Here is a 24798-nt window from a genome sequence, read left to right as displayed (position 1 = left end):
CCAGTCTGACTGTTTCTACTTTATGAAGTGATCAGAAAAATACAAAAGTCTGAGTGGATAGTTTACACTAAAGTAATTTGTATATGAGACGCAAGATTTTCCATTATGCTGACAAGATTATAACCTGAAACTTTTTGGAAAAACTCCAAATTCATTGGGAGATCAGTGCAAAAAGTACCATTTAGATGTACAAATGAAAGAAAAAATGTATCTGGTTGCAAAGTGTAAAATACTCAAATGATGATGGGGGTGGCAGGTCAAAAGATGCTGGATATCTTGAAAGTGGTTATATCGAGAACTCTCTAGGCATGCTGACTGTTTTTGGAGGAGGGGTAGACTTTGGAACTGTTTTTAGGTTCTGTAACTTGCTCGAGGCATTCATGCCAATTACTTTACAATTATATGTTGGATTGGTAATGAGCTTAATTGACTTGCTGTTACCCTTGATTTTTTTCTGAAACTATTATAACCGCCCTGAAAATAATGTGTCCAAAACATTGAACTACCGCTTGGGAGCTTAAATGGCTTTTGCAGATACACAAAGTTTAGCATTCTTTCACTCGGGATATAATTTTTCAGACTTTTATCTGATTTCAAACTTTTTGTGAGGACTTGGGGATTTCAACAATTTATTTTTCCCCTCAGAAATGCATCGCTCAGAAAATTGTTTTTTTGGTTTATCCAAATATGCACTTAATTATATAATTTTAACTCTTACATATATGTAAGTCACCACAGTACTCTATTTTATGACTATGACTCTTGCTTTACTTGTAATCTTACTCTTTTTGTGATGGTAATAGGATGGGTGAGGAGGAAAGAAGACCAGGCAGAGAGAATAGCTGGAGGTTTTCATGAAGAAACTCTTTGTCTCCTGTCCCACCGCCTGCATCCTGTCCCTCCACCTGACAGCAGTGCTGTAGAGACATGGCAACCCATGTTACTGATGCATGGATCCATACATTAGTGTCCTTGACCAGGCCAACATCCCCAGCATTGAAGCACTGATCACACTTGATCAGTTCCGCTGGGCAGACCACATCGTCCGCATGCCAGACACGAGACTCCCAAGGCAAGCGCTCTACTCGGAACTCCTTCACGGCAAATGAGCCAAAGGTGGGCAGAGGAAATGTTACAAAGACACCCTCAAAGCCTCCCTGATAAAGTGCAACATCCCCACTGACACCTGGGAGTCTCTGGCCAAAGACCGCCCTAAGTGGAGGAAGTACATCCGGGAGGGCGCTGAGCACCTCGAGTCTCATCGCCAAGAGCATGCAGAAATCAAGCGCAGGCAACGGAAAGAGCGTGCGGCAAACCTGTCCCACTCACCCTTTCCTTCAACAACTATCTGTCCCACCTGTGACAGGGACTGTGGCTCTCGTATTGGACTGTTCAGCCACTTAAGGACTCACTTTAAGAGTGGAAGCAAGTCTTCCTCGATTCCGAGGGACTGCCTATGATGATGCATAGATCCAGTTCTGGGGAGGAGGAGAGAAACTGCATCCAACAATACTCGCACATATTTGTGTATTTGCATGTAGGGGTAAGGAAATATGTAGCAGTTGACTATATTCACTATGTATTTTTAGCTTTTCCCCAATCTTGTTTTTGGAAGAAGGCAGTAGAAATTTGAACTGGTTAGTTCTATAACTTATTATTGGCATTTGTGGAACGAGTTCAGTTTTATTGATTTGAAACTGTTGACACCTCCCAGTACAGGAGTATCCCTGTATATATTGTATCCTCAGAATAGGAGGCTGCTTAATTTTATTGATTATAGGTTAGAGCCCATTCTGTGTGTGCTGTGGCTTCGGAAGAAGTCAAAATGTGAACATTTCTCTGGTTATTCTCAATAGGACAAGATTTTGTAGATTTTATTTGCCTTCCTGAAACAAGATTGCTCCAAGCTTAACCTACAGTTCAGATTATCAGTCTGTCGCCCAATATCGTGAAGCTTGCAGTAAGATCATGCAAGTTCCTTTCACAGATCATGTGCATTCGGCTCTATGATGGATTCTACACAATGCATTTATATACCAAGGAATGGTTCCATGTCATTTCTCTCTGTCTTCCCCCTTCCCTTCCTTAACAAGAGGAAAGGACTAAACTGGAGAATATTTACTTAGCTTTGCATTGCACAAGACAGTTGCTACCTTTGGCATGACATTTCCAAGGTCCTACCAATCCTGGATCCACTACATTCTTTAAAACTTTTAATTATCTGTATATATCTGGCAATCTGGCCACATCAAAATATGCAGCATACTTGAGTTTCTGAGACTTTATTTCCTGTACTCATATTGTGAAAAAGATAATGCAGGACTTGCAGTTTGAAAACTAATTTCCATTAACTTTTTTTAATTGTTCTCATTCTTTACTGCATTTGCAATAAGAATTTTTACAGTGCAGAATATAGTATTGCACATTGAGTTCCTCTCAAGCCCAACAGATATCTTTGCAAACCATTTAACTTAAAAGCAGCTATTAAATAAAACAAGATATTAATTTCATATTCAAGCTTGCCCAAACTAACTCTGCAACACTACATTCTTGATTCCTGCTCTATGCTTTCCCAGTTGCCAGATTCTAAAGTCTTGGAAAGTTCAAAATATATGCATCAGAATCGCCTTGTAAACCAGGAACAACTAATTTGGGCAGTGAAAAATTATTTGATAGTGAATTCCCACCTGGATTGCTGCCCAACGATACTTCTGGAATGTTGACTTTGTTATTATAGGCATATACTGTAATTAATTCCAAGAAAAGGTAAATTCTGTTCAGGCAGCCAATGTGCTACCATATGCTGGTAAAAAATATATTAATGATGTGTTGACAATTTATCTATGTATTATACTCCTTTTGTTGCATGGGAGTGGAGGGAGGAGTGAAAATGGCATTTGTTAGGTTAATTGCGAATAATTTCTAAAATAAGTAAGACCATGCGGGATGTCCGGTTTAGTCAATAGAACCCTTGGGGTTTCCAGCGCAGAAGGAAACCTTTTGTATATTATGTCTGTGCTAGCTCTTTTATAGAGCAATCCAAAACTATCCCCACTATCCTGGTATCTCCTCAAAATCCTGTATCTTCGTCTACTTCAAAGGTTTATCTCCGTTTCTGTTAAAAGATGCAATGGCCTCTGCTTCACCTCTGACAAAGCTTTAATGTTTTAAGAAACTTTCCGAACCCCTCTTCTCACTCTCTTCGTGAAAGTTTGAAACTGATGACCCCTTGTCACGAATTCGTCAACTAGAGGAAATATTTTTTCTCTCTTAACCCTGTCAACTTATTTCAATCCTGTCAAAACCTGTCATTTTAAATACTTCTATTAAGTTTCGTTTTAGCCACCTTTGCTGTATTGAAATAGTCCAGTTTCTGAAGTGTCTCCTCAGAATTGTAGTTTCTCATCCCTAGAATCAATGAACCAATAAACTGTGGCTGCAGGATTTTTATTAGTTTGTCATCTTTTACCCAGATGGCGTTTTATAATTTGGGTAATCATGGAGATTTAATTGAAATGTTTAAAATAATGAAAGGATTAGACTCAGTCCAAGTGACTTAGCTGGATAAGTTAGGGGGGGACCAGGAGAGGCAAGTATAAATTATAAAAATTTAGAACTAGGTTAGATGCTAAATGGTACATTTTGCAGAGTGTTGTTGACCTCTGAAATAAGTTGGCAGCGTATGCAGTGAGTGCTGATTCACTACAAGCATTCAAAAGGAAGCTCATTCTGCAAATGGCAAACATCTCTACATATAGATGGTAGGTGGGTCATTGGAAGTTGTGCCATTTAGTCAGTGTGGTCTCCTGGAGTTTGCTTGATCACCTTTGGGGATAGAGAGGTTTTGTCAGTTGTCAGAAATTTTCTTTGAGTAAGACTGATCCCCTCCACTCCTTTTTTTGCCTCACCCGTATGTTTGTGACTCTGGTGGCCAGGGGGGTGGTGGTGTGGGGGGCAGGGGGATTGGGGGTGATGGTGTGCAGAAGTTACACCATGCTGGGATGGGACAGACTTAATGAAACAGCTGGTCTTTTCTGTTTTCTTATGTCTATGTAATGTTTTTTTGATCATGTTGATTAAAGGAATTGTCCTATGAGGAGAGATTGAGTAGATCAGGCCTATATTCTCGAGAGTTTAAAATAATGAGAGATCATTTCATTGAAACATACAAAATTCTTACAGGGCTTGACGTAGATGCAGGGAGGATCTTTCCCCGGGCTGGGGAGTCGAGAACCAGGGGTCACAGTCTCAGAATAAGTGGGTGGCCATTTAGGACTGAGATGAGGAGAAATTTCTTCACTGAGGGTGGTAAATCTTTGGAATTCTCGACCCCCAGAGGGCTGTGGATGCTCAGTCGTTGAGTATATTCAAGACTGAGATCAATAGATTTTTGAATATTAAGAGAATCAAGGGAAATGGGGATAGTGCAGGAAAGTGGAGTTGAGGTAGAAGATCAGCCATGATCTCATTGAATGGCGAAGCAGGCTCGAGGGGCAAAATGGCCTATTTCTTATGTTCTTATTAAGGGAGAAATGATAGCCAGCACATCAGGACAACTTCCTGTTCCTCGTCAAGTAATGTCATGGAATCTTTAATATCTCTCTGAACCAACAAAACAGGCAGAGTTTTATATCTCATCTGAATACGGAGCCAACATACAAAGCCAGTGTAGTGGAAAATAATCTGTTGCTGTGAATGAGACCCTGCAACCTCAGAATTCCTTAAATTGACCAAATTATGCAGGCAGCATATTTTAATGCCAAATTCAACAATGCTATTTTTTCTGAACTTCAGGCAACTACACGTCTGGTGAAAGTTCCACAGGTAAGAATTTCAGAGTTTAAGTCTTCACTGCTCTCTATGAAGGAATTTGATGTTTTGGTTTGTGTGCCAGTAACTCTTGGGGCGCTGGTTTGATCATGGCGGTTGACAGTTAACTGCAGTTTGCTGATGATGTAGGGGATAGCCTCCTGGTTTGGAGCAGGTCATGTTCAACTTGTTAACTTGGTCTTGAGCTTTGAACTATATGGAGTTTTGGAGAACAGAGGAGGTTTCGCTGTAGCTTATCAAACAAGGAAACAGTTATGTATCGCTTACCTAGATTTGGGGTTTGTAGAGTGCTAAAGGCACAGATAGTGACAAACAGATCTGAGTTTTCTTTGAAATTCCCCCCCCCTTTTCCCCCTACCTGTCTAGGATGTGATCAAATCGAGGAGTTCGAGGTACTTGCTATCTACTGTCCTGTAATGCACTTTAAGATATCTCCGAATGCAATATAAGTTGTAGTACCACTATAGAGTAGAGGTGCTTGGGCATTATCACAGATGAGCTTTCTTAACTGTTATTGGTACAGTCATCTCTTTTCTAAAAACAGCACAGCATTTGTCTGCCTTCTGTCCTATTTGAAGCAGTTTGCTGATTCAGCTGTTGTTCATCTTTCAGATGGGAATTTATCCACTCTGGAAATATTTCCACTTTTGTTGCTTTTGCCAGTAGCTTGGTGAATATTGCCAGTAGCTTGGTGAATATTGCCAGTAGCTTGGTGAAGACCAAAACATGCATCCCTGAGAGATCTTGGATGGGATGAAGTTTTAGTTGTGACCTTGTGTTTCTTTTGAAGATGCATCCTGATGAACAGCTCAACAGAGTTGAGAGTAGTGGGCTTGGAATGAGGCTGGGATATCACTTCATTGAATATGGAAAGGTATTGAGGATGACTGTTAAAATGTCATGCTTGATATCCAAGATAATGGCTTCATTCCTGAACAGTAAGGTTGACCAGTTTGTTCTGAAGCTCTTTGTTCCCTTGTGGATAGGCATATCTACTTTTCACTCAGATTGAACTGTATTAATTGGGACAGGTGAAGTACATGAGCATGGGGACAGCTAGTTTTTCAAGATGTTAATGATAGTAGTGCCTTTGCTGTCTTGGTCAAGGTTTTGAATATGATTTTGTGCTTAAGGTATTTCATTCACAAGGTTTTATTTTGCACATTAGTATTTTGCAATAATATGCATGGCCCCTGAAAAAGATGCACTGGTCTAATGAGGCCATTGTGTGAGAGGTTCCAAGATTAATATTGTAAAATTTGAAGGGCCGATGACCCTTGTTGAATCGGTATCCTTGCTGACACCCAGTGAGAGCTCTCAAACTTTAGTAGCATTTGTTTGGTTTAAAATTTCACTTGGACTTCCTTAAATTCTGTGTAAAATATAAAGTTCCAACCCAGGATTCAAGATTATATTAGCCTTCATTTCAAAAGGTTGAGTGAAAACTTTCCTCGTATCATTCATCTACTTAAGTATATTCAACAAAGTTATGCTCTGTCAATAATGCAGTCACCTGGAGTTTTGGGTCAGCATTTTAGAACTGTTGAGTGTTTGCTTGATTTTTTTCCCATTTGTATCCTGAGGTATCAAATAAGAATGAAAGAAATTGCATTTATATAGCACCTTTCGCAACCTCAGGATACACCAAGTCCTTCACTGCCAATGAAATACTTTTGTAATGTAGGGAAACGCAGTAGCCAATTTGCACACAGCAAGGTCCCACAAATAATCTGTTTTATGTGGTGTTGGTTGAGAGATAATATTGGCCAGGATATTGGGAGAACTCCCTTGCTCCTCTTTGAATAGTGCCGGTGGATATTTTATGTTCTCCTGAGAGGATAGATAGGGCCTCGATTTAATGTTAGCCAAAAGACAACACTTCCAACAGTGCAGTGCTCCCCAGTACTGTGCTGAAGTGTCGGCCTAGATTATAAGATCAATCATAGAACCATAAAATGGTTACAGCACAGAAGGAGACCATTTGGCCCATCGAGTTCTTATCTGCTCTCTACAAGAGCACTAACCTTTACCCGTAGCCCTGCAATTTCTTTTCCTTCAGGTACTTACCCAATTCCCTTTTAAAAGCCACGATTGAATCTGCCTCTACCACCCTTTCTGGAGTGGTGCTTGAACGCATAACCATCTACCTCAGACAAGAGTGCAACCAAGGCCAAAACCAAATAGCTGGCAATACTTTGATTAAATTGGAATAATTTTTTTTATTGCAGGAAGATTTCTTCCTCAGATAATTTTAAGTAGTGTTTGATTTCAATTTGAAAGGAGAATTGATTATTGAATAAGGGATACTAGTTGACATCCTGTGGTGTTGCTCACAGGTAATCTGCGGTTTGGAGTACAATTGTGATGTTTCGTTGTTAAGTGGGAGCTGTGTTTAAATTGGCTGATCCCTTTAAGTTACTGCTTAGTTACCTCCTGTGGGTAATGCTCTAAACATGCACGCTCTGCGGTAAATTGGAGGCTAATTGCTATTGCTCTGGAAGCTGGTTTTTAACTACTTATAAATCCCCAGCTCCTGCCCCTATTTGAATTTGAACAAAGATAAGTGTGATGTATTACATTTTGGTAAGAAAAATAAGGAGGTCACATATTGGAAAATAAGCATCTAAATGGGGTAGAGGAGCAAAGGGATCTAGGAGTACAGGTACACATCATTAAAAGTAATGATGTATAAAAAAAGCAAACCTAGCCACTAGGGTTTAGAATTGAAAAGTGAAGTTAATGCTAAACTCGTATTGAACCTTGATTAGACTTGCAGTACCATATTATATAAAGGATATAGAGGCATTGGAGAGTGTGCAAGAAAGATTTACAAGGATGAAACCAGAAATGTGAGGTTATATCTGTCCGGAAAGGATGCATAGGCTGGGTCTCTCTTCTCTTGAAAAGAGAAGACTGAGGGATGACCTAATAGAGGTCTTCAAAATTGTGCAAGGTTTTGAAAGAGTAGTCAGAGTGTTTTCACTTGTGGGGAAGAGCAAAACTAGAGGCCATCAATCAAATATAATCACCAAGAAATCAAATAAGGAATTCAGAAGAAACATCTTTATCCAGAGAATGGTGAGAATGTGAAACTTGTTATCACAGGAAACAGTTAAGCGGCATAGTATAACTGCATTTAAGGGTAAGCTAGATAAGCATATGAGGGAGAAGGGAATAGTGGGATATGATGATAGTTAGATGGGGGAGGCTTGAGTGGAGCATAAACGCCGCCATGGACTGGCTGGGCAAAATGGCCTGTTTCTGTGCCGTATATTCTATGTAATATCATAACATTTAGAACTAGGCCACCCTGTCGCATGCTTTACCTAAAGTTGGAGCATGTCACTAGATGCTGCTCAGGGATGTCTTCTTTCTACCCAATTTTTTAAAGGTAATTTCGTCAATAAGTCAAACAACATGAAAAGATCTAAACATTTTCAGTTGAAGAAATATAAGGGTCAAGTTTTGGCCTGAGTTGCTCCTATTTTTTTTGGAGCAACTAGTTTAGAATGGAGTATCTTAGAAATTGCAATTCTCGGCCTTCAAGTTTGCCCCAGTTCTAGTGAGTTAGAACAGTTTCATTTTAGAACAGATTTTTTTCAAAAGGGGGCTTGTCCAGCCATTTATGTCTGTTTTGCAAGTTTAGGCAGCGAAAACTTTCTCCAAACTAACTTAGAATGGAGTAAGTGTACATTTTTGTACGCTCAGAAAAACCTTGGAAATCAAGCGTATGGAACGAAAGATGGGGTGGGGTTTACAAACATGAAACACTTAACTTTTACAAATAAAGAGCCATCATCAATAATAAATGATAAATAAATCAATAAATAAGCCAATGAATCAATCCAAATAAATTAAAAAAATAAATTAAAAAAAAATTAAAAATCACTCAATAGACAAAAAATTATTTCTGCTCACCTACTGCAGCACCACGGAGAAGAGGGGGGGGGGGGAAGAGGAGAAGATGGGATGGGGGGGGGTGGGAGAGAGGAAGATGGGAGTAGAGCGAAGACGATGACGACGAAGAAGCCCCGCATGCAGCTGATGCCGGGCTGCCGCCGACCCTTCGGACGGGGCCTATCCCAGCGAGATGCGGGCGGGCGGGCCCTGCCAACGACTAAGCCGAGCCCCGCCGAGGACTTCGGGCGGGGCCCGCAAGCAGCCGATGCCGGGCTGCCGCCGCCGACTCTTTGGGTGGGGCCCACCCCAGCGAGATGCGGACGGGCGGGCCCCGCAGACAACGGCGACGCCGGCTGCCAGGAGTTCTTCGGGTGGGCGGGCCCCGCCGCCGAGGTAAGATGCGCAGGCCACTTGGCCGGGGATAGGGGCGACGTCCCTTCAGCCTGGGATAGGGTCGTCGCCCCGGGGACAGGACGCCGGCAGCTACTGCGTACGCGCGCAGGGCTGTAGCTCCTGCTATGCAGCACCGAGGTGGAATTGGGCCTACAGCTATTGGAGAATCGCGAGGTAAATATTCGACGCAATTTTTGTTCTATAAATTAGGCGGGCCTCTCCGATGTGCGCCGTTCTAGTGGGCGGCCGAAACTTGACCCCATAGCTTGTAATCTGTGAAAGTGCCAATCTTTTATGTCCTTCTTCCTAATTATAACCCCGCATTCCGAGGTCGGCGAGAGGCCTATAAAGGCCACGAGATCAGCAGTCGGAAGGTGAGTCGCTGAGGCGTGAGTCCGGGGTCGGCGAGAAGCCTATAAAAGCCGCGAGTTCAGCAGTCGGGAGGTGCGTCGCTGAGGCGTGAGTCCGGGGTCGACGAGAGGCCTATAAAGGCCGCGAGTTCAGCAGTCGGGAGGTGCGTCGCTGAGGCGTGAGTCCGGGGTCGGCGAGAGGCCTATAAAGGCCCAGCTTGTGCAGCTACAGGGAGAAGGCAAAAAAGAAGTAGAAAGAAACAGAAAGGTGACGTCACAGCCAAGGGGGTAAGTGATTGGCTGGTGATTGGTGAGTAGTTTTTCTTTTTTCTCTTCTATAACAGTGAGTAAACTTTAGCATTGTTGTTGCCGCCTAGTTAAGTGTATCCATGGCAGGAGAGCTTGGTCACGTGATATGCTCCTCCTGTACCATGTGGGAACTCTGACACTTCCGGTGTCCCTGACGACTACGTGTGCGGGAAGTGTATCCGTCTCCAGCTCCTGACGGTCCGCGTTGCGGAATTGGAGCTGAAGGTGGATTTACTCTGGAGAATCCACGATGCAGAGAATGACGTGAGTAGCACGTGCAGCGAGGTGGTCTTACCGCAGGTGAAGGGTCCACAGCCAGATAGGGAATAGAAGACCAGCAGGAAGAGCAGTGCAAGGAAGGTAGTGCAGGGGTCCCCTGCGGTCATCCCCCTGCAAAACATATACAGCGCTTTGAGTACTGTTGAGGGGGATGACTCATCAGGGGAGGGCAGCAGCAGCCAAGTTCATGGCACCGTGGCTGGCTCTGCTGCACAGGAGGGCAGGAAAAAGAGTGGGAGAGCGATAGTGATAGGGGATTCAATGGTAAGGGGAAAAGATAGGCGTTTCTGCGGCCGCAATCGAGACTCCAGGATGGTATGTTGCCTCCCTGGTGCAAGGGTCAAGGATGTCACGGAGCGGTTGCAGGACATTCTGAAAAGGGAGGGTGTACAGCCAGTTGTCGTGGTGCACATTGGTACCAACGATATAGGTAAAAAAAAAGGATGAGGTCCTACGAGACGAATTTAAGGAGCTAGGAGCTAAATTAAAACGTAGGACCTCAAAAGTAGTAATCTCGGGATTTCTGCCAGTGCCACGAGCTAGTCAGAGTAGGAATCGCAGGATAGCTCAGATGAATACGTGACTTGAGCAGTGGTGCAGCAGGGAGGGATTCAAATTCCTGGGGCATTGGAACCGGTTCTGGGGGAGGTGGGACCAGTACAAACTGGACGGTCTGCACCTGGGCAGAACCGGAACCAATGTCCTAGGGGGAGTGTTTGCTAGTGTTGTTGGGGAAGAGTTAAACGAATATGGCAGGGGGATGGGAACCAATGCAGGAAGACAGAGGGAAGCAAAATGGAGACAAAAGCAAAAGACAGAAAGGAGATGAGTAAAAGTGGAGGGCAGAGAAACCCAAGGCAAAAAACAAAAAGGGCCACTGTACAGCAAAATTCTAAAGGGTCAAAGTGTAATCAAAAGGCAAGCATGAAAGCTCGGTACCTCAATGCAAGGAGTGTTCGGAACCCAGGAGAGGGCTCTGAGCTAGTTAGAGTGGATGAGAGCTCAGATGAACAGGACCCCAAGAAAGGATGCAGGAGGCAACAGAGCAGAGTAGCACTGGGGTAAGTGTAAACCACAAGGTGATAGGAAGGGACAATATGTATGAATATAAAGGGGCTGCAGGAGGGGTCAAAACTAAAAATCATGGTTTAAAAATTAGTCTTAAAACACTCTACCTAAACGCACGCAGCATTCGAAATAAAGTAAATGAGTTGACGGCACAAATCATTACAAATATGGGTATGATTTGGTGGCCATTACAGAAACGTGGTTGCAGAGGGGCCAAGACTGGAAAGTAAACATACAGAAGTATCTGACAATTCGGAAAGATAGACAAGAAGGTAAAGGCGGTGGGGTAGCTCTGTTAATAAAGGATGATATCAGGGCAGTTGTGAGTGACGATATTGGCTCTAATGAACAAAATGTTGAATCATTGTGGTTGGAGATTAGAGATAGTAAGGGGAAAAAGTCACTGGTGGGCGTAGTTTATAGGCCCCCAAATAATAACTTCACGGTGGGGTGGGCAAGAATCAAGGGAATAATGGAGGCATGTGAAAAAGGAACGGCAGTAATTATGGGGGATTTTAACCTACATATCGATTGGTCAAATCAAATCGCACGGGGTAGCCTTGAGGAGGAATTCATAGAATGCATACGGGATTGTTTCTGAGAATAGTATGTTACAGAACCGACAAGGGAGCAAGCTATCTTAGATCTGGTCCTGTGTAATAAGACAGGAATAATAAACGATCTCCAAGTAAAAGATCCTCTCGGAATGAGTGATCACAGTATGGTTGAATTTGTAATACAGATTGAGGATGAGGAAGTAGTGTCTCAAATGAACGTACTATGCTTAAACAAAGGGGACTACAGTGGGATGAGGGCAGAGTTGGCTAAAGAAGACTGGAAACTCAGACTAAACGGTGGCACAATTGAGGAACAGTGGAGGACTTTTAAGGAGCTCTTTCATAGTGCTCAACAAAAACATATTCCAGTGAAAAAGAAGGGCGGTAAGAGAAGGGATAACAAGCCGTGGATAACCAAAGAAATAAAGGAGAGTATCAAATTAAAAACCAATGCGTCTAAGGTAGCCAAAGTTAGTGGGAAACTAGAAGATTGGGAAAATTTTAAACGACAGCAAAGAATGATTAAGAAAGCAATAAAGAAAGGAAAGATAGATTACGAAGGTAAATTTGTGCAAAACATAAAAACAGATAGTAAAAGCTTTTACCAATATATAAAACTGAAAAGAGTGACAAAAGTAAATGTTGGTCCCTTAGAAGATGAGAAGGGCGATTTAATAATGGGAAATGTTGAAATGGCTGAGACCTTAAACAATTATTTTGCTTCGGTCTTCACAGTGGAAGACACAAAAACCATGCCAAAAATTGCTGGTCACGGGAATGTGGGTAGGGAGGACCTTGAGATAATCACCATCACTAGGGGGGTAGTGCTGGACAGGCTAATGGGACTCAAGGTAGACAAGTCCCCTGGTCCTGATGAAATGCATCCCAGGGTATTAAAAGAGATGGCGGAAGTTATAGCAGATGCATTCGTTATAATCTACCAAAATTCTCTGGACTCTGGGGAGGTACCAGCGGATTGGAAAGCAGTTAATGTAACACCTCTGTTTAAAAAAGGGGGCAGACAAAAGGCAGGTAACTATAGGCCGGTTAGTTTAACATCTGTAATGGGGAAAATGCTTGAAGCTATCATAAAGGAAAAAATAGCGGGACATCTAGATAGGAATAGTGCAATCAAGCAGACGCAACATGGATTCATGAAGGGGAAAATCATGTTTAATTTACTGGAATTCTTTGAGGATATAACGAGCATGATAGATGTGGTGTATTTAGATTTCCAAAAGGCATTGATAAGGTGCCACACAAAAGGTTACTGCAGAAGATAAAGGTACGCGGAGTCAGAGGAAATGTATTAGCATGGATAGAGAATTGGCTGGCGAACAGAAAGCAGAGAGTCGGGATAAATGGGTCCTTTTCAGGTTGGAAATCGGTGGTAAGTGGTGTGCCACAGGGATCGGTGTTGGGACCACAACTGTTTACAATATACATAGATGACCTGGAAGAGGGGACAGAGTGTAGTGTAACAAAATTTGCAGATGACACAAAGATTAGTGGGAAAGCGGGTTGTGTAGAGGACACAGAGAGGCTGCAAAGAGATTTAGATAGGTTAAGCGAATGGGCTAAGGTTTGCAGATGGAATACAATGTCGGAAAATGTGAGGTCATCCACCTTGGGGGGGGGGAGGGGAAAAACAATAAAAGGGAATATTATTTGAATGGGGAGAAATTACAACATGCTGCGGTGCAGAGGGACCTGGGGGTCCTTGTGCATGAATCCCGAAAAGTTAATTTGCAGGTGCAGCAGGTAATCAGGAAGGCGAATGGAATGTTGGCCTTCATTGCGAGAGGGATGGAGTACAAAAGCAGGGAGGTCCTGCTGCAACTTTATAGGGTATTGGTGAGGCCGCACCTGGAGTACTGCGTGCAGTTTTGGTCACCTTACTTAAGGAAGGATATACTAGCTTTGGAGACGATTCACTAGGCTGATTCCGGAGTTGAGAGGGTTACCTTATGATGATAGATTGAGTAGACTGGGTCTTTACTCGTTGGAGTTCAGAAGGATGAGGGGTGATCTTATAGAAACATTTAAAATAATGAAAGCGATAGACAAGATAGAGGCGGAGAGGTTGTTTCCACTGGTCGGGGAGACGAGAACTAGGGGGCACAGCCTCAAAATACGGGGAAGCCAATTTAAAACCGAGTTGAGAAGGAATTTCTTCTCCCAGAGTGTTGTGAATCTGAGGAATTCTAAGCCCAAGGAAGCAGTTGAGGCTAACTCATTGAATGTATTCAAATCACAGATAGATTTTGAACCAATAAGGGAATTAAGGGTTACGGGGAGCGGGCGGGTAAGTGGAGCTGAGTCCACGGCCAGATCAGCCATGATCTTGTTGAATGGCGGAGCAGGCTCAGGGGGCTAGATAGCCTACTCCTGTTCCTAATTCTTATGTTCTTATGTATGTTCTATTCCACATTTTAATGTATTTATCTTGCACACCTCTGTCAGCTTTCATGGAATTTATGGCACAGAAAAAGGCCATTCAGCTCATTGTGCCAGTGCTGGAGCTGTCTATACAAATTCCATTGCTCTGCTCTTCCCTGTGTTTTATATCTTTTCAAATGCATATTCAATTCTCTCTTAAATTATGTTGTAATCTCTGCCTGAGCATTCAATTGTGGTAAATCATTCTATGTTCTAAAAATGCTCGTGTCAAAATGTGCCTTCTAACAGTTAGAATCCTCCATCTATACTCCTTTTCTGCTAACCAGTGGAAACAATTCACTTCAAAATCTTTAATAATTTTTAAAAGCTCCAGATTTGCCATTAATTTTTTTCTTATTCCAGTGGAAAGTGCCAATCTTTTATGTCCTTCTTCCTAATTATAACCTCTCATTCCACATTTTAATGAATTTTCACTCTGTGGTTCTTCCATGACGCTAATATCTTTCCTATAATGGGGTATCCAGAACGACATGCTATACTTCAGTTGTGGTCTAACTCACATCTTGTACAAATTCAGCATCACTTCCTTTTATATGCAGTGCCGCATGTATAAAATCCTGAATGCCATTTACTTTATGTGCATTCCTACCTTTTTAAAGGTCTACAAATCTGCTTCCTTTGTGTCTCTGTTCCTCCACTAGTCTGGCCATTTAAAGTATATTTCCATCCACTGTTCTTTTTCCCCAAATATACTACGCTGTACTACAGATTTCTCTACACTGAACTGCAAGCTCTTGTATTTTGTTCTTACTATACGCCATGCTTTCTAATTTGATGATATCAACAAATGAATAAATCATCCAGCTGAGTTTGGAGTTAATTTTGATCTGACAAAATTTCTTCACAAGCAAAATACTCCGGATGCTGGAAATCTGAAATAAAAACAGAAAATGCTGGAAATACTCAGCAGGTCAGCCAGCATCTATGGAAAGAGAAACAGAATTAACGTTTCACGTTGATGACCTTTCACCAATTCTGATGATAGGTCTTTGACCTGAAACACTAACTCTGTTTCTCTCTCCACAGATGCTGGCTGACCTGCTGAGTATTTCCAGCATTTTCTGTTTTCATAGCAAAATTTCTTGTTGGCATCAGGATTCCACTGTGGCTGGAAGAGGAGGAGGAAAAGGTGGAACAGCAGGCAACGGTCCACAGACCTGCAGCTGCAGGAAGAAGGCGGCATTACCACAGTCGAGTTTACATTCTAAAAACTTTATATTTGCAATTCAATGAGGAGCCGTGTGTGAGGAGGCTCTGCTTTAACAGGGAAACCATCACAGAGCCATGTCATCTGTTGCAGCAGCACAAGTTAGATACCGAGTAAAGCTCCCTCTACACTGTCCCATCAAACACCCTCAGGGCAGATACAGCACCGGTTACATCATCATCATCATAGGCAGTCCCTCGAAATCGAGGAAGACTTGTTTCCACTCTTAAGTGAGTTCTCAGGTGACTGTACAGTCCAATACAGGAATTGCAGTCTCTGTCACAGCTGGGACAGACAGTTGTTGAAGGAATGGGTGGGTGTGGAGTCTGGTTTGCCGTTCTATATCTGTCCTGGGGATGTTTGATGGGACAGTGGAGAGTGAGCTGTCGTCTGTATCTAACCCATGCTGTACCTGTCCTGGGAGTGTTTGATGGGGACAGTTTAGAGGGAGCTTTACTCTATATCTAACGCGAGCTGTACCTGCCCTGGGAGTGATTGATGGGAAAGTGTAGACGGAGCTTTATGCTGTATCTAACCTCTGCTGTATCTGTCCTGGGAGCGTAATATTAGGTCCTTTATTGAAGCACCTGTGAACTTCATCCCTTTTTGCAGTGGAAGCAAGTCATCCTCGATACGAGGGACCGCCGATGATGATGATGTAGCAGCAACTGCAACCCAGCAACAGGTTACTCTCATCCGTACCTGTGGCTCTTATGTTGATTGTGGCCTTGAATTTCTGTGCCTCGGGGTTATTCCAGCCTGCAGCAGGAGACATTAACAACATTAATTTGGTGTGGATGCGGATGCCTGCATCAAACGGGTAACGGATGCTCTGTTTACCAGAGCCAATGACTTCATGTCCTTCCCTGTAGAGGCTATGGAGCAGGAAAACAGATCCCTGGGCTTTGCCAAGTTTGCAGGTTTACCTCCAGTGCAGGGTATCATCGACTGCACGTACCTGGACGCCGGATTAGACATGAACAGGGCTTTCACTCATTGAATGTGCAACAAATGTGCAATGGCACGCAGTGCTTCATGCTTGTTTGTTCTCCCTATCAGTTGTCATAATGTCTTCATCCTGCGTCTATTCTCAATTTTCCATCTTGCATCCAGATCTTTGGATCTGGCTGATGGGGGCAAGTGCTAACCTCTATGTGTGCCTCATGACACCTCTCAGGATTATTCCCCTGCACCAACAGTCCTTCCCAACATCAGTCCCAGTTATTCCACAATCCTTAGGACTGCACTCAACCCAAACACACCAGCATCTGTATTCCTGTCAAATCACATTGCCTGGTCAATAAATACCAAACAAACTCAGCACACCAAGAATTCGATTTTGAAAACAAAAGTATTTACAATGAACAAAAACACATCCAAATACTAATGATCACCTTGGGGCAAGTTCCGTTCTACCACCAGTTAATTAGTATTAGCTGAGTTTTTTTGGCATGCACAAGAAACAAAGAACTTCTTGGTGACCAATGTTAGTATTGTAAATAATTATGGCAACTAATAAAGGTGCAGAAGTTGATTGAAGTATTGATTATGACTGGTAGTGAATTTGGCATGCACATTCCATTATCGCATTTTTGTCCCTACTAAGTAATGCTGTGGTAATACATTTTCAGTAATGTGTTAATTTCTTTTGTGCTCAGGATCTGTTGAAGGTTCAGGGAAGATAATTCAGCGTTTTCCACAAAAAGACTGGGATGATGCACCTTTTCCGCAGGGAATAGAATTGGTAAGTACATAAGCTCTCGTTTTGCATTTCATAACTGAAAATTGAATTTTTCTTAAATTAATTTTGGACAAATATTTAGCTAAGCTGAAGCGTAAATAGTTCATGGCCTTCTAGAACTCAGGCCTTCTAGCTATATAGAATGGAAATAATATTGATGAAAGATGTTTGTGTTGAGGCTTAATTTCTTATGAAAACCTGAACAGCGTTTAATGTTATGTTGTAAGTTGTTAGTACCTAACTTCTGTCCCTGGTTTTATTGGGCCCAAGTTTCGGGCCGCGCCTAGAACAGCGCAGCCTGGACCTGGACGCCCGTTTTTCGCGCCACAAAGTGCGCCTAAAAGAAATGTACCTATTCTCCGGCTCTCTGCAGGTCGTTTGGAGCTCGGCGCAGCGCAGCACAAGCTGTGGGGGGGCGGAGCCAGGTCCCTGCGCTGAAAACAGTGCCAGGACCTCTGCACATGGGCGCGCATGTGCAGTAGCTCCAGGCGCCCAAAACTGTGTGGGGGGGGCCCGAAGCACGTAGCCCCTAGTCCTGGCCGAATGGCCTCACTGGGGCTGCGTCAATAAGGCTCCTCCCACGCCCAGCTCCTGCTTCCTCCGGACCGGACCCGACCCGACTTGATTCCCGCTCCCACCCCGACCCGACCCGACCTCCGCTTCCCCCGCTCCCGACCTTCCCACCGACCGACCTCCGTTCCCGACCCCCCCCCCTTCCACCCCGACCGATCTCCGCCCCGACCCAACCCGCGCTCCCGACCCCCCCCTCCCCCCCTCGGACCCTGGACCCGACGCCACCTACCTGTCAATCCGGTAAGTCTAAGATCGAAGTCTTGGGCCCGGCCCGGCCCATTCAGCCTCCCTCTCCTTCTCTCTCTCTCTCTCTCTCTCTCTCTCTCTCTCTCTCTCTCTCTCTCTCTCTCTCTCTCTCTCTCTCTCTCTCTCTCTCCCTTCTCTTCCCCCCCCTCCCTTCTCTTCCCCCCCCCCTCCCTTCTCTTCCCCCCCCCTCCCTTCTCTTCTCCCCCCCCTCCCTTCCTCCCCTCCTCCTCTTCTCCCCCCCCGTCCCCTCCCTCCCTTCTCACCTCTCCCTCCCTTCTCACCTCTCCCTCCCTTCTCACCTCTCCCTCCCTTCTCACCCCTCCCTCCCTTTTCACCCCTCCCTCCCTTCTCACCCCCTTCCCACTCCCCTCCCCCCCACCCCCTCTTCCTCTTCCCCCCCCCAACCCCTCTTCCCCCATTACAACCATTCTTCCCCCATTACACTCCCTCTTCCCCCACTCCACCTCCTATCCCCCACTCCACCCCATCCTCCCCCTCCCCTCCACCCCTCGCTGTCAGAATCACAGACACTGACAGACAGAGAGTGAGAGAGACACACACAGACAGAGAGATAGAGACACTAACAGAGACACACGGGGGGGGGGGGGGGGGTGCCGTCCCAGCACGCTGTTGGAGGACTTCCAGTGCTGCAGTCAGTAAGTAGAAAATGTTTTATTTATTGATTTTTTTTAAATTATTTTTTTTGATTGATTTATTGGTTGATTTATTGATGTATTTATCATTTACTATTGCTGATGACTCTTTTTGTAAAATTGAAGTGTTTAATGTTTGTAAACTTCCCTTTAAACCGCCCCCCCTCCCCATTCCCTCCACCTGATTTGTAACCTACGCCTGATTTTCTAAGTGTAGACAAGGTTTTTCTGAGCGTACAAAAATATACACTTACTCCATTCTAAGTTAGTTTGGAGTAAGTTTTCACTGCCGAAACTTTCAAAACGAGCGTAAGTGGCCGGAAAAAAAAATCTGTTCCAAACTGAAACTGTTTTAATTGACTCGAACTGGAGCAAACTAAATGCTGAGAATTGCAATTTCTAAGATACTCCATTCTAAACCAGTTGCTCCAAAAAAAAGAAGCAACTCGGGCCGAAACTTGGCCCCATTGCAGCTAACTGTATTTAAGAATATTATACATTGACCTACTCATAGTCATTGCTAGATCTCTTAATTTCCAATGAAATACGAACTCCGATGGTAGTTTTAACTTTTTAATCTTGGCAGAGCGTAACAAGCTGCTGGCTGATTGCCAGTTCCTTTGTCTTACTGAAACCACATGGCCAAAATGGCTGTATTTATACCTGGATCAATTTACAGAAAAGAACACGCCTTCTTTGACCTTATTAGCTCACTACCCAAGGTCCGAAAATGTCAAGTTGATTGATGGCTTAATGCAACATGCTACCACTCACGTAGCATCTCTGACTTGTTGTCTGAATTTTCACAGCCTGTCTAAATGCAGCCTGTTTGAATTCTCTATCAATCCCCCCTTTGATTCTTTCACAAACTGAATCATAAAACATCAGGTATCACTGGTTAAACATTCTACAAAATAATTTCATACATGTTAATAGAGTTTCCTTCGAAAATTTGTTGATGTGTTTCGCCACATGTCCGGACTAGTAGCTTCCACACAAATTTACACCAACCCGAGTTCCATCGTGGCCACAATGGAAGTCTGGTTTTATTCCAATTTAATCCAAATCAATATTTTAATTCAACCAGTAAACAACCTTTCCTTAAGCATAACATACCCCTGTGCCACGTACAGACGGTCTGCTGGGACCTGCAAGGTGTCTCACCTGCGAGACAGCAGCTACAGCTGCCTGGTCGCAACAACATTTAATCAACATAAACAAACAATATAAAAGTAAAAGGTATTTACATGTAATTCCCTTGCTACCCTACTATTTCCCTTTGGTGCAGAGGGTCGGCTAGTAAGAAGTAGGCCTATGCCTAGAATACCTACAATCAATACTACAGTAAATTTATAAATTTTCGCAAAAAGTAATTGTCCTTATTAGATTTCAGCTTCAGCTATGGGTGCTCGTTTAACGTGTGAAGCGTGGATCCAGGCTTTCTTTCCTTGGACTTTAACAGCTGCCTGGTTGGTCAATAATACTTGATAAGGTCCCTCCCACTTGACACCCAAAGGTTCTTTATGCAACTTTTTCACATACACCCAGACTCCTGGGATGATGTCGTGTCCTCCTTCGGGTGGATTACCCCAAGCTGCCGATACTTGTCGGGAAACAGAACTAATAGCGTTGGTTAAGTTCTGACAGTATGATAACAAAGTGTCACTCATTAAGTAAACATCAGCTTTCTGTAAATCGATAGTTCCTGGCAGCGACATGGGTCTTCCTGTTATAATTTCAAATGGGCTTAGACCTGTAGTTCTGTTCGGGGTTGCCCTAATGCTACATAGCATTATTGGTAGTGCCTGGGGCCATGGTGTTCCTTCTTGGTGATATTTGGCAAGCCGTTGTTTCAGAGTTCGATTCATTCGCTCTACTTGTCCTGATGATTGTGGATGATAAGGACAGTGTAAATCCCACGTAATGTTCAGTAACCTACAGACTTCTTGGCAGACAGCACCTGTGAAGTGTGTTCCCTGATCTGAGTCAATGCTACTCGGGACTCCCCATCGGGGAATGTAATCCTTACACAAGACCTTTGCAGTGTGATTGACTGTGGCTCTTTTAGTTGGGACAGCTTCTACCCATCTAGAGAATCTGTCGACCATGACAAGAATGTTAGTGTATCCTTGGCATGAAGGAAGAGATATATAATCAACCTGCAGATGCTGGAATGGTCCGACAGGGGCAGGGGGCCTCAGTTGGGGCATTACCGTGATGGGTCCAGAATTATTTTTCTGGCAGACCACACAGCGGTCTGTTACCAGCTGGGTATGTTTTTTAAATCCCCGACCCCACCAGCTTTTCTGGAACCGTGCCATCATCTGTTGTGAGGCCAAGTGTCCCCACGAGTGGATCTGTTGGGCTAAAAAAGGCATAAGCGCTTGTGGCGCGACTGGCTTGTCGGTAACTCTTTGTCTCCAGACACCATCTTTGCATAGCTTAATTCCTGCCTCAGTCCATGTCCATTTTTCCTCTCTGGAGCACTCGCCTTGCATTGTTTGAAGGTCTCGTGTCAGAGTCCTGAGTGCTTTCAATCTGCACATTTGTGTTGGTTCTTCTGGAGGAACGCTCTGTGAGGCGGCATCTTTAGCTGCCTGGTCGGCTAGGGCATTTCCCTGTGCTTCTGTGGTATTTTCCTTGGTTATGGGCCTTACACGTCAGGATGGACACTTCCTGAGGTAATTGTATGGCCTCCAGTAAGTCTCGGACGACTTTTCCATTTCGGATAGGTGTACCAGCAGCAGTGAGAATCCTCTTTTCCGCCATAACAGACCAAAGTCGTGAGCGACTCCAAAAGCATAACGCGAATCTGTGCAGACATTAGCTGTCTGTCCTTCTGCTATTCGACATGCTTCTGACAGGGCCCGTAACTCGGCCTGTTGTGCTGACGTTCCTGAGGGTAAACGTCCTTTTGCCACTACCTCATATAAGGTTGTAACTGCCCATCCTGCTTTTCTGGTACCATTGTCAACAAAGGAGGAACCATCTGTAAACAGGATGAGGTCTGGGTTGTGCAGAGGCTCCTCTGCTGCTAAGGCTGCTTCTTCTGTTTCTTTTAAAATCTCCACGCAGTCATGCTCTTCACATTCTTCCCCCTCTTGCTCCCTCGATTCTGACATCGGGAGCATAGTTGCGGTATTAACCGGGCTGCCCCGGACGATATGGAGATTAGGAGCTTCAAAAACTGCTGTCCAGCGGGTCCATCTAGCTGCCGTCACCTGAGACATTCTATTCATAGACAGCAAAGCATGTACGGTGTGGGGACACTTGACAATCAGCTTTTGGTCAAGGACTAGACCCGCAGTGATCATTACCGCTCGACATGTAGCTTCCATGGCCCTCGGGCAACTTCCCCATCCGAGGGCTACCGCATCCAGTTTTGCCAATTAGGTCTTTGCCGATCCCCATGTTCTTGTGTCAGTATAGCTGTCATGTATCCTTCTTTCTCATGGACAAACAGGGTAAATGGCTTGCCACTGCTGGGGATTCCCAGAGCCGGTGCCGAACACAAAGCCTTTTTCAAACTCAGGAAGGCCTCTTGCTGTTCCTTAGTGAGGGTAATGGCTTCTTTAGAGGCACGCTTTCCCTATAAGATATCATTCAGTGACTGAGCAAGCTGTGTGAAGGAGTCAATCCAATTTCTGTTAAAGTTACACAATCCCAAAAAAGACCTTAGTTCCTGAATAGTGGTGGGTTTTTTAGCAGCCCGAATGGCTGCAGTTCTATCCTGGATAAGTTCTCTCTTTCTTTGTGAAATCTTTTGTCCCAAGTATACAACCTCTTCTTGGGATATTTGTGCTTTGTCGATGCTGGCTTTATGTCCTTTCAGCCAAAGGTGGTCCAGCAAAGCTCGTAAATCTTGTTCATGCTGTTCTACTGTGTTTGAAGCTAGCAGGATATCGTCTACATATTGGATGACTGTGGATGACAGGGGAGGTAATTCTCGCAAATGGCTTTGTAAAGCCATGTGGAATACCGTAGGGCTGTTGTGGAAACCCTGTGGTAACCGGGTCCAAGTATATTGTTGTCCTTGGACAGTGAAAGCAAACCATTGTTGAACCTCCGGTGCCAGAGGCACCGACCAAAATCCATTGACCATATCTATAACCGAGAAATATTTATGTTCCGGTTTGAGGGCATTAAAAATGGTGGAGGAATCTGTGACCAAAGGAGCTTTTTGATCAATACACTGGCTAGCTTTCCTATAATCAACAGTCAAATGCCAAGTCTCATTAGATTTCTGTACCGGCCACATGGGGCTATTGGAGGAGCTATGCTTTTTAATAAGCACCCCTTGTTTTTCCAATTGCTGAATAACTGGTAAGATTCCCGCGATGGCAGTTGGACTGATGGGATACTGTTTAGTGCATGGAGGCTTGGTCCCGGTAAATGACGCAGGCTCCATCTGGAGTAGGCCACAATCGTTCTTATCTTTAGCCCATATCGGGTGTTCCTTCAATTCTTATTTCTTCAAAGTTCTAATTGACCATGTCACCCGACCATCCTCAAAATGCAACGATGAATCTACTTGGATTAGAACGTCCATTCCCAAAAGGGGTTGATCTACTGGGCCTATCCAGACCGGCGTGGTTAGTTCATGTGGACCCAGCCCTATAAGTACCGGTGTTGTCCTTTTCATTTCCATTTTATGGCCCCCAACTCCATAGGCTGTACGTGCCCTACCATCCAACGGCAAAAAGTCTCTACATTGTAGGGGTAAGCATGTTAATTCCGCCCGTGTCTAAAAGACAGTCCACATCCTTATCGCCCACCCTCACAGTTATATATAGCCTATCTCCCCTTCGTTGTATTAGTGCGAGGAGGGGGGCCAGGGTGGGCTCTAATCGTTTTTTGCTATCCCAAGTAACTCCTTCTGTTGTTGTATTGTCAGTCGCTTAAATGCTTCTATGAGGTCATTATCTTGTGACAAGCCTGGCTTGTTGGCTGAATTGTATCCCTGGCTGCGTCTTCTTCCCCGGCCACGACCTTGCTGTTTTGCCCTGCATGTCTTGGCCCAGTGACCTTCTTTCCCACAATAATTACATTTTCCGGGTAATTTTCCTAATGACTGTTTATCGGAATCCTGGGATTTCCATCCCATAGCCTGTACAGCTCGGACTTTAGCTCCCATATCCCGATCTAATTGGTTACATCGATCCACCAATACTGCAAAGGTAGTTCCTCTACCTTCCCAGTCCGGTAACACTACCTTAAGCATTTTGGACAGTTCTGGCTTTAGACCTGCCACGAAAGCTGCTTTCAGGGGTCCAAACACTTGTTCATCCATTTCCTCATCCATATTATTCATACCCGAATGTTCTAGCCACGTGTATCTAAAACGTTCGTCATACTCCAGGACCTCCTCTGTTCCTTTCTGTTGGCAGGCTGCAATTTTTCCCCAGTCTGTCTTAGCTGGACTGAAGGCTTGCAGCCAGTGTTTCATCGCCTCCCATCCTGCGTCTAATTCTTGCTCATTCTGCCCCAAAGCTTCATCTACCTTGTCGTGCAATTTTCTTCCTTGTGTTTTTGGCACCATTATGGTCAAAATTTGCACTCCGTCCCAGGGATGAAGTTGATATATATATTTCTTAAGCGGTCCAATTGGTCCCATGTTTTTACTCCCCCTTTCTTTGGATTGGGGAACTCCTTGGACCATTTATCAATTTTCTCTGGGTCTGCCGGAGCATGAACTAAGTATTCTGCATACACCCTTCTCTTTGTTTTTTTGGTTCCGCCCTCATCCGCAGTCTCTTCTGATTTGACTACAACTCGTCTTTTTTTAAACGGGGCAAAGCGCACCCCTAATTCGTCATCCTCCGACACTGTATTGTCGGAGGATTCAGAATTCGTATCTATTCCTCGGTCGTGTCTTCGGGTTTGCGCTTTTAATTTATCCAAACATGGGTACCCTGGGAATTGATCAATACATTTTCCCTTTCCTATTACTGTCTCTTGACCGAATGATTTTTTCCATTCTTTAATTTCACCTTTAAGATCTTTAACTTCCGCTTCCAGCTTTTCAAGTTCAAGCTTTTTCTGTCGCAGCTGTGCACAAACTGCTTGCAATTGATCCTTTGTACTGGTCAGTTCTCGATCATGTTGGGAACGCATTATAATTTCATTCCGGTTTCGAATCTGTCCCATAACCGCTAGGGACCATCTCGTTCGCTCTTTATTTTTCATACGGGTCGTTTTTCCCCAGACCCTTTTAATCTCGTCCAAGGACCAT

The 24798-nt window shown here is 44.1% G+C and overlaps 1 protein-coding gene across 1 annotated transcript in view; it reads left to right on the top strand.

Annotated features, from left to right (window-relative positions):
• Positions 1-24798, top strand: part of sbf2 (SET binding factor 2) — a 715543-nt gene that overhangs the window by 131192 nt on the left and 559553 nt on the right. The window contains exon 2 of the mRNA XM_070898748.1: positions 17012-17097. Within this exon, the coding sequence (XP_070754849.1) occupies positions 17012-17097 (86 nt within the window). The remainder of the gene's footprint in view (positions 1-17011; positions 17098-24798) is intronic.

Source organism: Pristiophorus japonicus, chromosome 14 (genome assembly GCF_044704955.1).
Source record: "Pristiophorus japonicus isolate sPriJap1 chromosome 14, sPriJap1.hap1, whole genome shotgun sequence".
In the NCBI taxonomy this organism is placed as follows: Eukaryota; Metazoa; Chordata; class Chondrichthyes; family Pristiophoridae; genus Pristiophorus; species Pristiophorus japonicus.
This window is presented reverse-complemented; position numbering and strand designations above follow the sequence as displayed.